At 34.1% G+C, this 17,998-nt stretch overlaps 1 protein-coding gene and 1 long non-coding RNA gene across 2 annotated transcripts in view; one reads left to right on the top strand and one right to left on the bottom strand.

Moving 5' to 3' along the window:
- The first annotated feature begins 260 nt into the window (after window positions 1-260).
- LOC145793105 (putative calcium-transporting ATPase 13, plasma membrane-type) lies at window positions 261-8,734 on the top strand. The gene is made up of 2 exons (XM_082875641.1): window positions 261-1,299; window positions 6,405-8,734. The coding sequence occupies exons 1-2, from the start codon at window positions 424-426 to the stop codon at window positions 8,607-8,609; spliced, it is 3,081 nt and encodes a 1,026-aa protein (XP_082731767.1). The 5' UTR covers window positions 261-423; the 3' UTR covers window positions 8,610-8,734.
- Window positions 7,521-17,998, bottom strand: part of LOC145793106 (uncharacterized) — a 55,828-nt gene continuing 45,350 nt past the window's right edge. Inside the window, exon 2 of the long non-coding RNA XR_014333647.1 lies at window positions 7,521-8,544. This is a non-coding gene — a long non-coding RNA (uncharacterized LOC145793106). The remainder of the gene's footprint in view (window positions 8,545-17,998) is intronic.

Below are 17,998 nucleotides of genomic sequence, written 5' to 3' on the forward strand. Positions count from 1 at the left end.
TTATTTTTAAAAAACACACTTATTCTTTATTTTTTTTTAAGACAAATGTGATAGATTAAATTAATTATGATTATTAGATTGATCTCACGAAAAATTCCTATAAAATAAATAGTTTGAACCATTAAAATAAGATATGTGGTAAAGTCTGGGCAATATCCTTTAGTCCAAATCTGAATTTAAAAGAAAGCCCAGCCTGAGATTTTTTATTTTTTTTAATTTATATAGTGCTACTCTGTCCACAGTCATCATCATTTTAAGGTTTCTCTATAAATAGCACCTATAGACGCATCTTTATCTGCAAGTAATTAACTTTTCACCTATAGACACATCATTCTCGATTGTTGATTCTGCGTTTCATTGTGCTATTGAAAACCCACCATTTCCCATCTCTGTTCCATCTATTTTCGTTCTTTTTTACTAACCATGTCTACCATAATACAAGCAAACATGCAGTGCATCGACCCTTTACACAACGTGCCAATCACCACCCTTAGCATACCCATCAAGAGATGGCGCTTGGCTTTCTCAACTATCTACTGTTCAAGAGCCTTGTACTCTCATTTCAAACAAATCCTAGCAAACAAACACTCCAAATACCAACGTTCACCATCCTACACTGCCCTCAATGTCAACCTAGACCCACCCAACTCCTACAAGATTAATCAAAACAGCCTCACGCAACTCATGAAGCAAAAGAATGTAGAAGATCTTGCTCAACTTGGAGGACTTGAAGGCATAGCCTTGGCTCTTGACACTGACTTGGAAAATGGGATTCATTGTGATGATGAGGACATTGCATGTAGACATGAAGCTTTTGGCTCAAACACTTATTGCAAGCCACCCACAAAGAGCTTGTTTCATTTTGTGTGGGAGGCTTTGAAGGACCCAACCATTCTCATCCTTTTAGTTTGTGCTGCAATGTCTCTTGGTTTTGGCATCAAACAACATGGCCCAAAAGAGGGGTGGTATGATGGTGGAAGCATATTTATTGCTGTCTTTCTTGTCATCACTGTCTCGGCCGGAAGCAACTTCAAACAGAACAAGCGGTTTGACAAATTATCTGAAGCGAGCAATAATGTCCAGGTTGATGTTGTGAGAGGAGGGAGAAGGCAACAGGTTTCAGTGTTTCAAATTGTGGTCGGAGATGTGGTTTTCTTGAAGATCGGCGACCGAGTTCCTGCTGATGGGTTGTTCATAGATGGGCAGTCGTTTGAAGTCGATGAATCGAGCATGACAGGGGAAAGTGATCTTGTAGAAGTGAATCGAAGCATCAATCCATTCTTGTTCTCTGGAATCAAGGTAATGTTGGAATTAATTTAGAATTTAGTAATTAAATCAAATATACTTAAAAAACAATCCAATTCTTGTATTAGAGTCTTCAAAAGTTTAGTCACAAGGGTATGTTCAAATTGTTAGAAATTGTTTTAGAAAAATCAGATTTTTCCTCAACTTTGGTCTAATTTTTAGGTGGAACCCATGTGCAAAAGTTAGCGGGTCTAAGTGGTAACGCGTTCTATGCCGCATTGTGATTCACGTGGTATATATGGTTGCTCGAAACCATTATTGGGTGAATGAGAAATTGAAACCAAAGAGAGCTCCATGGAAATGGTATACTGATGAAGTTTCCTTAAAAGTTTGAACTAAAGGTTTGTCCCACATTGGTTTGGTGGGCAAATTTTTGAGGGTTTATAAGGCTTGAGTTTACAACTTAGGGAGGACCCCAAGAGGCACCCTAAGTTTGTAGAAGGGAGAGGTTTTGTGCAAAGTGAGTTAGGCCCATTGGTCCCAAAAATAAACACAAGTGCGGCATCGCCACAAGTTAGGCTGGCCTGCGCATGGGCGCGGGTATGAGGTTAGGTAGTATGAGGTTGGGTTGGGCTTGTTCGGCCCAATACTAATTATTTTTTGTTCTAAAATTAAATTCGAATTTTTTGGAATTTGAATTTCGAAAATTAAATTCAAAAATTGGCTGCCACACCTGTCTAGTTTTTTCCTCACCCGAACAGATGTATATCTGTTTGAATTTAAACCAAACAGATTCATATCTGTTTGAAATTTAAACCCAACGGGTTCCTTACTTGTTCATTCAAACCGAACAGGTATAATACCTATGCAAACAGGTTTGCACCTGTTTAATTCAAACCAAACAACCACAAATTCTCCTATAAATAGATAGACTCTTATTTGGATTTTACATTGAGAAAAATTCGTTCTTCCCTCTGTAATTACTCTCTCCATTTTGCTGCATTTAATTTTCCTGAGAAAGAGTGTATACACAAAGTGTGTTCGTTGTGCGGATAATTTGTAGTGCTGCAATTATTCGTTGTTTGATTATTTTATCATGGGAGATAGAAGTCCACAATATGAAAGCACCGTGGAGAGGACGAATCTGTATTAAGGACATAGTGTTAAATACTGGACTTGATCAAAATTTTGTTCAATATATACGTAAGGTTAGTAATTAATTTACTTTCAATTTATTTATTTATATCAGATTTTGATTTTGTTTTTGTAACAAAATAAAAATCTGTTTTGTTTTATTTTATTTTATCTTTTTTACTGTTTTGATTTTTGTAATCAAACAGTCTTTCTTCTTTCTTTATTTCTTCTATTTGTTGTTAAGTACACAAACTTTAATATAGTGAAGAGTATCCAACACAAAGTAGACCTCTACATACACGGTTGACCAGCTAAGGCAAACAAGACTTGTGTCTTGGGTCTCAAAAATTGGCCCAAATAAGTCTCCCAATTTTTGGGAGAATTCTAATTGTACTCAAAAAATTATTAAGCACGTCTAATTTTTCATTACAATTATTCCTTTTATTCACATACAAAAACAATTGGTGTGAGTTATTCTATATAATATCATATTTATTTATATGTCTTCCTACTAATAACACATGAAACTCTTGATTCGAATAAAGGCCATAAAAACTCGTACTGAGGAAGGTTCTTTACCTCATACCAGGAGTTGAAAACAGACTCGTGCTCGTCGATGCCGAAGAATGGCAGTTGTATCCCGAGGCTACAATCTACAGAACTGCCACTATTTGCCTTTCCCCTTTCTTGAAACGTTTACTTTACCCTTTCTTTAAAAATAAAAATAAAAAATTGATTTAGCTGATTCAAAAAATTTATAAAAAAAGGAAAAAAATCTTGTAAAGCAAATTCACTGTGAAATGTTAACATATCTTTAGTTTTGTTCTACCCTAATATAATCATTGGTTTTTAATGAAAAATCAAGAGGCTTTTAATGAAAAAATAATGATACATATTGTGTTTTTATTTTCTTCTATTTGTAGGTAATAATACAATAAAAAACAATGATATTGATAATGATGAATTTTGATGGAATGGATTGGAGTTTTGAAGTGAGAAAGAAGATGAAGAGAAAATAATTAAAACTTGGATAAGAATGAAGAAAATTAAATATGAAGAATAAGTATAAGTGGTTTGGGTATACCATAAGAAAAAAATAATATTTTTTTATGATTTATTGTGTATTGTCCTTATTAGTAAATTTACATTAAATATAATAAGAACTAAAATTTTAAAATTTTAATTAAATTTATTGAGTTATTATTTGGGTACAAATAGAATCACCCCAATTTTAACGTTGCAGTATAATTAAAATTCAAATAAGGCCAATATCTTTTATTAATGGGCAAATTACTTGGAAATCCTATTTAAAATAAGATAAGTCTATTTAGTCTTACAATCTTTTGAATACTCTGAAAAGTTCACTACGTATTTTTCTTTTTTCTTTTTCTTTGTGTTCGTTTTTCTCTACCTCTTTCTCTTCTTGATTTTTGGTGACGGGCGACCATGCTTTACTTCTTCTCTTTCTTTTTCTAATATATAATCACCGGTAACCGACGACCATCATTGCTTGGGGTTCACTGGTAACCACCGATCATCGACTCCTTACTTTACCCTCAACGATGATGAAAGAGGTGAATTTCTGACAAAGAATATGAGTAGATCTATTTCTCTCAGATCTCATATCTGACTAGATCTAAACCAAAAATAATTGCCGGAGTACAATATTCTCTCTATATTTATTTCTCTCATTTGATTTCTCAATTTTTCTATCTTTTTTATGCTACACACTTCTATTTTTCTATTTCAGTGGAGAAAATTTTCAAATTCTGAACAAGTTGTTTTTAAATTTTAGTTATTGGCAATGAAAACTATAAAATTTTACAGTTTCAATTTTTTTGGTATTGAAATGAATCATGCTTTAAAACTTTAAAATTTTACGGTTTCATAACATTCTTTAGAACTGTAAAATTTTGAAATTTCATAACAGTTTTTCCAATTTGATTAATAAGAATAAATACTTAATAGAATCATATTTTGAAACTATAACATTTTACAGTTTCAAAGCTTACTTTCAGTTTGATCAATATTAGAGATTATTTGCTTAAACCCTACAAAAATTGAAAAATAATATATATTTTTTCCCATTATTGTTCGTTGTTGTTATGTTTTTTTTTCCCCCTTTCAATTTTATTAATATTTAGCACATTTTGCTATGTTTTTCATTATAATTTCTCTATTTTTTTGGGATAATATTCTGGGCATTCCGGTGAGTCTCTAATGATGTTCTTGACGTTTCAACGAACATTTTGGACATTCCGACAACTTTCAGTGACGTTTAGAACACTCTAGCGATACTTCGATGAACCTCCGGCGATATTCTAGCAACTTCTTGGTGATGTTAAATATTCCAACAACTCTTCGGCGACTGTTTAATGGAAGTCCTACGGTGGTGAGACATGATAGAGTTTTTAAAGTTATAAAAAAAATAAAAATTTTTTTTTGATAACAATTAAAAATATGTAGGACTAATTAGTGAAAATATTTTGTTTTGGAACTAGATGAATTTTGAACTTTGTATATGACACTTACTGGTAAAGAGTAATGCTAGAGATCCTAAAAGTTTTACCAAATGTCTTACATGGGTGTGAGACCCACACGGGACCCACATAGTGTAGGTCTCACACCCATGTAAAACATTTGATAAGAAATTTGATAAAATTTTTAGGATCTCTAATATTATTGTACTAGTAAATGCCCCTTTATTAATTGAGAAGGGTAAATTATAAATACACCCTTTGATATTTGCTTAAAATACAAATTGCCTCCTGTAGTTTAGAAAATTACAAATATCTTCCTGTCAGAATTTTTTATTTAACAGAATTAATTTAAAAAGTGAAATTTCTAACTATTCACTTATACAATAATAAAATTATCTGAATTATTAATTGAAATAATATTTTAACATTATTAAAACTGTTAATTAACTTGATGATTTATTAATAAAATGATCTATTTGTTATGAAATTAGTAACATTAAGGGATATAATATAATTTTTATAACCACATAAATAATTTGTAATTTAAAAATCTCATGAGGTGTGCTTGTAATTTATCCAATGGAAACCCAGTCAAGGGCCCAAAAAATAATGCTGGACTCAATTAAAAAAATAATTTATTTGTATGCTTTGTTGAGCCCAATCTGATTTATATGAGTTATTTAAAACAGTTAATAGGTCCTATTTAAATCAGCGTCCATACTCTACCATCAAAATAGTTTCTATTATATTCACCGATTGATCTATCAATTAGTATATCATATATATGTTATAATATTATTACTGATCTCATCTATTATATAAATTATAAATATTTAAAATCTCTAAAATTATGACATAACATCTGTTAATACACTAATTAATTTTTGCTATTATTATTATTATAATAATAATAATAATTATTATTATTTTTGCTTTGTATTTCTAAATCCGTTAAAGTTTTACTCTCTGTGTTATTATGCTTTGTTATCTTTATAAGTTTGGTTCAATCATTACTATGTTTTAATGTGCCTTGAAATATAATCTTTGCAAATATGTGGAATTTTTTCATTACATAATTTGCATTTGTAAGTTGATTTTTATGAATTGTGGATTGAAATATGAATGATTATATAATTATGCTTATTAGAAATTGTGGTTTTGCATATAAAAAAAGAAAAGAAAAAAGAAGTAAAAAATAGAAAAATTAAAGAACATGACTAGATTTTTATCTTTTTAAAGTTATTCTTATCTTAATCTATGTAACTAAATTTTAGTAATTATATATGTAAATAATTTTTGTGTGCATTAGCAAATATATATATATACAAATTGTAAGGGCTTAATATTTTATCTACAAATTCTTATTTTTGATAAAAGGACTCAATTTTATAAATCCGCCTAAGACTCGTAATACTCAAGGCCGACCCTTTATGTGTATACAAAGAGATATGTGGTCATTTTTTGTGATGTATAAAGAAGTAGAACAAAATTTGAAAAATAAAGAATACAAATTGCTTGCAGAGAATAAATGATTATTTTCAACAGGTAGCTGATGGGTTTGCTCGGATGCTTGTCGCTTCGGTTGGAACCAACACCACATGGGGTAAGATGATGATCAAAATCAGCCACAATTCCAGCGAGGAAACGCCATTACAGACCCGTCTCAACAAGCTGGCCTCAGCAATCGGCAAGGTTGGTTTGGCAGTGGCTTTCCTAGTTCTCTCAGTGCTCTTGCTTCGCTACTTTACTGGGAAAACAAAAAATGGTAGTGGCAAAACAGAGTTCAATGGAAGCAAGACAAAAGTCGATGATGTGATCGATGCCATGGTGAGAATGATTACTGCTGCGATCACCATTATAGTCGTCGCAATTCCTGAAGGCTTGCCATTGGCTGTCACACTTACTCTTGCATATTCGATGAAGAGAATGATGGCTGATCAAGCCATGTTTCGAAAGCTTTCTGCTTGCGAAACAATGGGCTCTGCCACTGCTATATGTACTGACAAAACAGGCACACTTACACTGAATGAAATGACAGTCACAAAGTTTTGGCTAGGCCAAGATTGCATAGAAGGAAGAGGTTCAAGTACCTCAATTGCAGCCAATGTTCTTGAATTGCTCTGCCAAGGAATAGCCTTGAACACAACTGGCAGTGTCTACAAGTCCACTTCAGGATCCGAATTTGAGTTCTCAGGTAGTCCCACTGAAAAAGCAATTCTTTCTTGGGGAATCCTAGAATTGAACATGGACATGGCAGTGTTGAAAAATAATTGTATGGTTCTCCATGTTGAGGCCTTCAATTCGGAGAAGAAACGAAGTGGGGTTTTAATGAAAAGAAAATTTGACAACACGGTCCATGTGCACTGGAAAGGAGCTGCAGAAATGGTACTCTCTATGTGCTCTCATTACTATGATTGTTCTGGAAACATGAAAGTTCTGGGTGATAGTGAAAGAATGAGATTTGATCAAATAATTCAAGGCATGGCTGCTAATAGTCTCCGGTGCATCTCTTTTGCTCATAAGAAAATCTCAGAAGCAGAGCATGCAGCAGGACAAGATGATCAGAAGCTAAGTGAAACCTGCTTAGCCCTATTGGGGATGGTGGGTCTGAAAGACCCATGTCGGGCCGGTGTGAAGAAAGCTGTGGAAGATTGTCAATTAGCTGGAGTAAGCGTCAAAATGATCACTGGCGATAATATTTTCACTGCAAGAGCAATTGCCACCGAATGTGGGATACTCAGGCCAAATCAGGACATAGGTAATGAAGCAGTAATAGAAGGTGTGAAATTTCGAAACTACACACCCGAAGAGCGAATGGAAAGAGTTGAAAAAATTTGTGTCATGGCCAGATCTTCCCCCTTGGACAAGCTTCTAATGGTGCAATGCTTGAAACAGAAAGGTCATGTTGTTGCGGTCACTGGGGATGGCACGAATGATGCACCGGCCTTGAAGGAAGCAGACATAGGCCTTTCTATGGGGACTCAGGGGACTGAAGTGGCGAAAGAGAGCTCGGACATTGTCATATTGGATGATAACTTCGCTTCTGTCACCACGGTGTTGTGTTGGGGTAGATGTGTTTATAACAACATCCAAAAATTCATCCAGTTTCAACTCACTGTGAATGTAGCTGCACTTGTCATTAATTTTGTGGCAGTTGTTTCAGCCGGTGAAGTCCCTCTAACCGCGGTCCAGCTTCTGTGGGTGAATTTGATCATGGACACATTAGGTGCTCTGGCTCTAGCCACAGAGAAGCCCACAAAGGAGCTCATGACAAAGCCGCCGGTGGGTCGAACCGAGCCACTTATCACCAACATCATGTGGAGGAACCTGCTAGCTCAAGCTCTGTACCAAATAGCAGTCCTACTGGCCTTGCAGTTCAGAGGCGAATCAATATTGGGGGTGAATCAGAGTGTGAACAATACTTTGATCTTCAATACTTTTGTGCTTTGCCAAGTCTTCAATGAATTCAATGCACGAAAGCTTGAGAAGAAGGATGTGTTTGAAGGGATATTGAGGAACAGGTTGTTTGTGGGGATCATTGGGATAACCATTGTTCTTCAAGTGGTGATGGTGGAGTTTCTGAAGAAGTTTGCAGGTACAGAGAGGTTGAGCTGGGGGCAATGGGGAGTGTGTGTTGGAATTGCTTCTGTGTCTTGGCCCATTGGTTGGGTTTTCAAGTGCATTCCTGTGCCAGAGAAGCCATTTTTCAGCTATCTCAAATGGCAGAACTTGAAATGCGTTTGCAAATAATCAGCTGGAGATTTCAGTGCTTAATTTGTAGGATGTGTAACTAGCTCTCTATCAATAAATTAAAATATTTATAGAAAACCACTGTTGATTATCCGAGCAGAAGGTTACTGCTTGATATTTTCAAACTTTGCTTGTATTGTATCTATATTTTGATATGTATCAGATGAGAATCTTTTGTTTAGCTCTTCACCATAAATTGTTCTATTTTATGTGTCCAAGACTCTGCATGGCTATAGATTCTCAAATTCAGGTCTTAACACTGTTTTCTTTCAGACCAAATTTGTGTTTTCTAAAAAATGAAAACAGAAACAAAAACACAGCCAAACAGGCCCTAAATACTTTCTGTGCACCACTGACCCCAACCCCAACCCCAAAAAAGAGGGCAGCCAAATGTACGAGGTGCACGCCATTGTGGGATTTAGGACTTACCACAATCCCAAAAAAATAAAAACAAAAATGGAGGAAGTCTATTAAAATGCAACACACAGTAAAATGTTTTCCATTTTTAAAAACCAAATCACAATATGGTACAGAATGCACACAAGTAGTGTGCAATTTCAAGCTGCCATGTTGGAGCTCTAATTACAGGTTGAGGCTGAGCCTTTCTGTCACTGTACCAGTGCTCCTCATATGAGTTATTAGAGAGTTGGACAATCTTTACAACATCTGGACAATCACAAATTGGAGATGAATAGAGTTCCAGTTTCTCCCAAACAGATGTGTCATTATTTATTGACACACCAAATCCATCTAAGCAGCCATAGGTTGAGTAGCTTTGCCATTGTCAGTGGGAACCAAACTGTCATAGTATTCGACCAACACTTACCAACAAGGTTCTGAAAAGCGGTTGCGGTAACCGGACCCGTGAATTTTTTTATTTTTCGCACAATTTGAAAAAACTTACCAATAAGCATATTTTTTTTTTCTATGGTCATATTTATTGGGTTTAAAATAAATATTGATCAATTTTTGTAAATTTTTAAGTATGATCCAATATATTTCATATTTTTAAATCACTATAAACTGAGTTTTTTACATTTTATTTTAATAATTAATGACTTTATATTATACAAAAAATCAATCACTAACTATTATATATAAGATAAACAATGACAAAAGTAAGAGAATAAATAAGAGCCTAAATTTATATATATACATATTTTAACCAAGCCAAATAAATAATGACCACACGTATTATTAGGGGTGAGCATGGTCCTGATTGGACCGGATTGAGATAAAACCAAGATCAATCCGTTATCTACGGTTCCTGAAAAATTGGAACCAATCCAATTCGTTTAGATCGTGGAACCAATCCGAACCAATTTATTTAAATACGGATTGGATCGGTTTAGGACCACGGATTTACATAATTAAATAACAAAAAAATATATATAACACATTAATTTCATAAAAATATAAATATAACACCATATTAGTTTCACAATAGCAACATGTTTTTTCATAATAGCGACATACTGTTCTAGAATTTATAGGAAAACTAGTTTCACCATAAGTATTTAGACCATTACAAATTAACACTAAAAACTAGCAAACAAAAGTAATAAAAAAAAGATAGGAGTATTATGCGAGTTTAGGTTTGAATTTAAGTTTTATATGAAATAAGAGAAGATACTATGCAGGAGGGTGTATAATAAAAATATAGACTATTTTTATACGGTCTGGATCGGTTCCAATCCGGAACTGTGGGATTTAATCTGGAACCAATCCGTGAACTACGGATTTTTAATTTTTCAATTCGGAACAGAACCACGGGTTCAAAAAACCAATCCAAACCTACTGGATTGGACTGGACTGGATCAGATTACGAATTTCACGGATTCCTTGCTCAGCCCTACTTATTATTATTATTATTATTATTATTATTATTATTATTATTATTATTTTCAAACAATATATAGATAGACGCACACAAATAAAATGGTTAAGTGATAGCAGCTGAATAGAATAGTATACGTCTTATAATTTCAACAAATCAATAACATGTTCTTCATCTTCCCTCTTCTCTCTCTTTATCTCTTGTTCCTCCATCTTCTCTCTTTATCTTCCCTCTTCTCTCTATCCCTCTTCCCCCTATTTTCAGCTTTTTTTTTGTGTGCTTTTTCGAAGAAACAATTTGGAACCGTTACGTAACGGTGCATAACAGGCTGTTACGACTGTTACGGAACCGTTACGACCGCTATGGCCGACACACATGTGAATCTCAATCATATTGCAAAAGCGGCCGTAACGGGTAGCCGTAACCACCAAAACCGTTACGTAATGGCATTACGTAACGGTTGTGGCCACTTTTTAAAACCTTGCTTCCCAACCACCTGGGCAAATAAATCCATCCGGATGATTTTCCTTGTTCTTTGCAAGCGTTCGCATCCAAAAAATTCAAGTGAATAATTAGATCAGTTATACCTCACTTCTTTTCTAGTTCAGTTATATTCATTCACTAAAACGTAATGAATTTCCCTCCTCGCTTCTTGGTAGTGAGATGAAACTATTGCCTAGCCTCTCGGGTTGTGAGAGGTTTATTTCCATCTGGGGAATCTTTTTTTTTTTTTTTTTTTTTTTTTAAATTCTCACAGTTCTCCTCCTTTTTTCTTTTTAATACCTATTTTAGCCAACTATCAGATAAAAGTGAAAAGTTTGCACTGCTTTTTTGAGAAAAGGTACCTTGGTGCCTGAAATGAAGACGAAATCCTGAGGCCTTGTAGGGTCAAAAAATGCCATCTTACCCTGAGTCTTATCGTATGCAGCCACCTGCAGTTGCGCATAATAATAATGAACAATTGGGGTAGTGTAACGCCCTCAAAATAATAACGTTAATCCCATCAATTTAGACATGCATTGATGTAAGAGATAAACATCATTCTATTCATCAGAGTAATTCTTTACAAAAGCATTACATGTTAACAACAAAAGCAAATGCCCTACGGGCTTACAGTTTTCCAAGTTAACACTTGGTTAAACCCTTAGCTTGAAATTACATGTAATACAACAAAAGATAACACAACCACAAACGTCTGCCTGCCTCTAGCCTCTCAAGCTATGTCCTTGGAGGTGGCATGCTTCTTGTACCTGAAAATGGTGTCCCATAAAGGGTGAGCCATAGCCCAGTAGAAATACACTAAACCAATTATAAACAATGACTAAAAGATTAGCAGTTGATAGATGGTCAACACTTGTACACTCGTTCACCTAACATTACTGTTCCATGACATTCGTGTCCGTGTTACAATTCACTTTCCATTTCTTATTCAACTTAGAGTTTGAAAACAAGGCTCAGTGCCCTGGCCAAATCATTTGATGAGATCATAATTCCCCACTAGAACACTATCAAAATTTATGATGGATATACATGTTGGTGTCATATCTAAGTCAAACAAAACATTTCCATATTTCTCAACGATATACATTTTAGTGTTATATCAAATCAAACAAACAATTCCATATTTCACGAATGATAATGATATATATTTTAGTGCTATATCAAATCAAAGCAAACAATTCCATATTTCACGAATGATAATGATATACATTTTAGTGCTATATCAAATCAAAACAAACAATTCCATATTTCACGAATGATAATGATATACATTTTAGTGCTATATCAAATCAAAACAAAAACTTCCATAAGTCTCAAATAATACACATGGTAGTGCTGTATTAATGAAACAAAAACACTTCTAATTCGCAGCCTGATACACATTGTAGTGCTGTATCACTGTCACACAAAATTCGGTTTAGAAGTCCAGCCCCATTCTTCCAATAAACTGTGGAGTACAGCCCCTTTCTCCTCCCACACAATACAATGTATATAAACAATTATCATATACAAATTCAACCTATCAATACAACATTTTGATGTATTAAACCAATTGCCATGTTCATTAGCATACTTAATAGATTAGCTTTAGTTTGCCTAATCATCATACATTGCCTACAACAATCAAGACTATCCTCCACCGATAGTGCAATACAGTTATTTCTAAATAGGAAATAAATGCACCAATTTGATCTATTATCAACAGTTTAACTAGGTGAGCGATAAGTGAGTCCAACTACACCCTTTAACCCCATATCTTTCTAATTTGAATATTTCCTATTCAATTTCTCAATTCCCTCAATTTCTTGTATAAATTAATTTATCAATGTAATTAGGGCTTTACCCATAATCTACATAACAACACTAAGGTTCCATTTTCTTCAATAGTTCAACATTAGCCTCATTTCTCTATATCAAACATGCATATAGGTTTATATATAACAAACCCCCATCTTTTTGTAAAATTACACAAAGACCCAAACTTTCTAAAAAATACCCAACAACCCCCAACATATCAAAATGCTAAAATTCAAAGACAAAGTTCATAAGGAGGAGTAGGATATCCCTACCTCAAATTCAGAGCTCAAAGGGAGAAGATGACGAAACTCAAAGTGCTCCAAAACTCAATATGCTCGGATCAAAACGTAGCCTTCGACGATCAACACAACTTTTGTAAAGGCTAAAGGTGAGAAAATCACTCCTACTAGATCAATACTTAGAGAGCAGTTGAGTTTTAGTGAGAGAAGCTCTCAAATGGCTTTTTCGAAAAAGTAAGAGAGAGAAAGGATGTTAAAATGTGATTAAAAAATGCACAGCTGTAAACTGATATATGCATGATCCGCTCGAGCGGAGAATAGAACGCTCGAGCGTCAAGCACAAAAACTGGACCCGCTCAAGCGCAAGAAGGCCCACTCGAGCGCCAAGACACAAGAACAAAATACATCCGCTCGAGCGCGAAAACCAGTTCGCTCGAGCGTAGATTACCCCCTCTTAGAACTTTCGCAGACAATGAACACCCCGCTCGAGCGCCAACAGACCCGCTTGAACGTGACCTGCTCGAGCTTAAGGAAACCCGCTCGAGCGTGAAAAACACATCTGCAGAAGTTTTGCAGAGGCACAGATACTGGAAGTGTGAAAACTCCGCTCGAGCGCAAGAATACCCGCTCGAGCGTACCACTAAAGAAACGAACTCCGCTCGAGCGCAGAATCATCCGCTCGAGCGTAACACCAAAAACCTGGGCAACAACACTAGAGACCAAAACTCATCCTACCAATTCGAAACACGCTCAACACATCCTAAAACTCAAACATAGAGAATTAAAGGATGTCAACAAGATATATAACTATCAATCCCACGGAACCTAAGTCTGGAACACTGTAAATAAAGAGAGGAAAACCGGGATCGCTATAGATAGGGGCTAGGAAGTATAGATACGGATACAAGATATGGATACGACACGATACGGGTACAGCGATACGACAAAACCAAAAAAAATAAGATACTGGTACGGTTAGGATACGTTTGTGAAAAATATATTTTTAAAATTATTAATAGTGAGTTACACATAAGCTAAAAAACGTTGAGAAACCATAATGTAATTTTATAATGCAAAATATTAACCTTTAAGAATTTTGTATTAATTTAAGCTAGTAGCTTATTTACTTCTTAAATTTTTAATAAGCCTTGCAAATATTTCATTTCAATATCAAGTTTAATATATTTATATTACAATAATAGAACAATTCACAACTTGTCCCTATGCTTTTTTCTTTGACACTAGTGAAAAATATTATATTCAAGTTTACTTGCTTATTTATTTATTGATAATTAATTTTACCATTGTTATATTCTCTTGTTAATTCTTACTTTCTATGTAGTTATAGGGGACATGCATGAAATAATTAGGATACATCAATTAGATAAATTCTATTATTTAACTCACTATGCTCTTCTTATCGAAAAACTTAACAAAGTATTAGAAAAATATTCTTATATTTATACTTGCAATTATATTATATTATATTATATTACTATGCAAGAAATGTTACAATTCTAATTTCATAAAACAAGTAAACATAACTTGGAGTATCCGATACTTCAAAATTAAGTATCCGATACTCCAAAATTAATGAAAAAATATTTAAGAAGTATCTGACACGTATCTCCGAGTATCTAAGGAGTATCGGCATCCGATACGGATATGATATGGATACGTCACCCTATTTGAAGTATCCGTGCTTCATAGGGTAGGGGTGCTTAGATATTTTGTCCCATTCAAATCGGTCTACCTGAACCAATTCGTCGTATTTTGGATGAATGCGTGATAACGAATGGACAGTTGCGGATTGATTATTTTTCAATTCGCTTAGTTTGAGACGGATGACGAATTTGAGATTCCTTTGACCGCAACCGAACTGTCAAACAGAGAGCACCCCTAATAATTTGTAAGATTTTGTATTTTCAATTCATTTAAATATTCTATTTGTGTTTTCAATTAAAAAAAACTTAGATATTTTGTTGTGTTTTTAATTTATTTTCAATTTGGAAATCTTTTTATCAAATGACAAGTGTTGATATTTGGTATTTTTGTGTAGAAAATATAACACTTAATTTTGTCATTTTTTAAAAAAATCATACTAAATAGTTGTTGAATAAAAAAAAAAAAAGAAGCAATGAAATAGTTTTTATAATGCATGATTTTCTTATATGTATTTATTATTAGTATTTGACAATTTACTTGATGATCTTTTGATTATGTTGAGTTGGATTGTTATCCAAAAAAACGTTGACAAAGTGTTGTATTATGTTCAAAATTTATAATAGTTTAAATTGACAAACCGATTTGAATCAATCCGTCAATCCGCTCAATCCACATCTGTCAATCCGACGGGCAGATGTGAATTAATTTTTTCTAATCCATCGATCTGATAGACAAATGGCGGATTAAAAATTCTTCAACCACAACAGAACTGCGAACTTCCTATTGAAAATGTCAAAATAGCAAAAGTCAAAATAGGACACTTGTAATATAATATATTTTTTTAAAATCATCATGATCCATTTCCTTGGACTGACGACGATTTCAAAAAAATAAAATAAAATAAAAATTCGAGCATTGAAGAAATCGAAGATTGTTTTCAACCCTCCTTTTTTTTTCTTTTCTTTAAGAGGGGCGAATTTCTTTATATGATCAAATTTTGTCAACTTCATTTATATTTCTTAAAAAATTTAATTTAGGGTTGGTTTGGGATGTTCTAAAAAAATATACTTTTTGACTTATTGGCTTATATGAGTTGGATTTGGATTGAGTTTGATGTGATGTGTTAGAGAGGTAATGTGATTTAAATAAGATGATGTTACTTAAATAGGATAATGACTTTTTATTCCAAACCAAGCCTTAATTTCTCGTCTACACCAAGTAATAGCACACAGATTAACCCAACAAAACCCCCTAAAAAAGATTTAAAACAATGTGGTCAATCCCTTGTCATTGGTGTTAGCAACAACATGTTGTGTATTGTCGATACAGTATTTTATATCAAATCACTGGCGGCCAAACCTCATCTAACAAGGTTAGTGCACACATTTAGAAACAAAGATCTGGAATATCTGAATCGCAAGTGTGGAGGCATCACTACAGGAAATATGGGGTTGGGTAGCGTTTTTTTAACGACGTTTTTTAAAATGCTATTGTTTTTAATATTTAACGATGTTTTATAAACGTCTTATTTATCTATAATTAAAACGATGCCTTTTCAGGAATCAAAGACGTTTTTAAACGCCATGGTTCTTGTTCAACACCCTCCTTCTCTCCTGTTTCACTTTTTTTTTTGAATCTGATAAAGCAAGTATAAGCGAAAATCTCACTCTCGCGCTCTCACTCTCACTTTCGCGCTCTGTGATTCAAAGATTCAGAGCCATTTCGAAGTTCTCTCTCAAAATCGAAGTCAGAGCCATTTCGAAGTTCTCTCTCAAAATCGATTCAGATCGGTGAATCGATTCAGATCGGTGAGCTACTCTCTCTCTCCCCCCCTCTCTCTCTCTCTCTCTGTGCTATCTAAACCCTAGTTATCTTTGTCAGTTCAGCTCTGTGATTCAGAGATTCATAGATTCAGCTCGGTCTCAGCGAAACAGATCGGTGATTCATCAGAGCCATGTCAAAGTTCTCTCTCGAAATCGAAATCGAATTCGAATTTCATCTCAGCGATTCAGATCGGTGAGCTCCATTGTCTTTGTCTCTCTCTCTCTCTCTCTCTCTCTCAAGCTGAACTGATATTGTGCTTGATTTGTGTATGTCATAACTTTGATTTATAGCTTGCTCTGCACCCTTTGATTTCAATTTTACTCACAATTCACTTGAATTTGTTATTGCTTTGGTTTTACAAGCTGATTTGTGCTTTTTTCATTTCAATTTCTTGACAAGTTTAGAGTAAAATTTAGTTTTCGTTGGACAGTTGTTACCTTACCTCCACACACTAGTTCAATTGGAATTGTTCTGGAAACACAGTTATTATGGCTTCTGCTAGGATTGTTTTGAGTGCTTTATTATGCATTTCCTTGATGTTTCGGATATGAAATGTAGCATGTTCTTTTGATAAGTAACATAGCATGCATTAAATTCATTAACATATGTTCAAAGATGTTACAGAAGTTAGCAGGTAAAAGCACATCTTCAAGTCAATATTTGTCTCCCATTCTCATACGTTTGTCTTCTTTGAAAAATCTATCATTTCTAGTAGTCAATGAAACTAAATTTGGCAGTGAGGTTTGTGCTTGTGTATAGAATCAATTTGGATCCATCTCCTAATCCGAATTGTTCATTTCACCTGATAAGTTCAAAAAGCATGCATGCTAAAAATTATAATAATCAAATATAAATATTCTCATGATCAAATCACATATATATTATAACAAATGAACAATCAATTTTTTAAAATATATACACTGTATAGATAAAAATGAGTTGATGGTATAACAATCTATGTTGATTGAATTTGATATTTTGTATAGATAATTTTCTCAGTTAATTATATAAGACAAGCCATTTAAATTACTAAAGTAAATCAAAACCAGTCCCATAATACTTAAACTTTCACAATCAAATTGACATTCTCAACTATAACATCTGTAGTTGTTACTGTTCCACGTCCTCAATGCAACTTGTATTCCCATAATATGTATGGCTCTCATATTTCCACAACCACCCTCTGAGATGTGTATTATATGTCTCGGTTAACACATTTACACTTGACAAATTTTGATGCTCTCCATTGATAAAAACAGTTCTAACCTCTATAGTATTCGTTTCATATTATTTTAGTCTCTTGTGGCAGCTTCAGTTTTGCTTGAGGGTGATCATCAGTTCTGCTTTAGCTCTGCTTTCGTTCTGCTTTAGTTCTGCTGGTGTTTTTGGAGTTGGTGTTCTGCTTGAGGGTGATCTGCTGTTCTGCTGCTGTTTTTAATTTGGCTAGTCTTTGGGTTGTCTGTTATGCTTTAAGTTTGGTTAGCCTTTTCTTAGGTGAGGTTGTTTTGGGTGTTTGTGGTTGGATC

This window comes from Camellia sinensis, chromosome 6 (genome assembly GCF_055761805.1).
Source record: "Camellia sinensis isolate YWXY chromosome 6, ASM5576180v1, whole genome shotgun sequence".
Classification (NCBI taxonomy): Eukaryota; Viridiplantae; Streptophyta; class Magnoliopsida; order Ericales; family Theaceae; genus Camellia; species Camellia sinensis.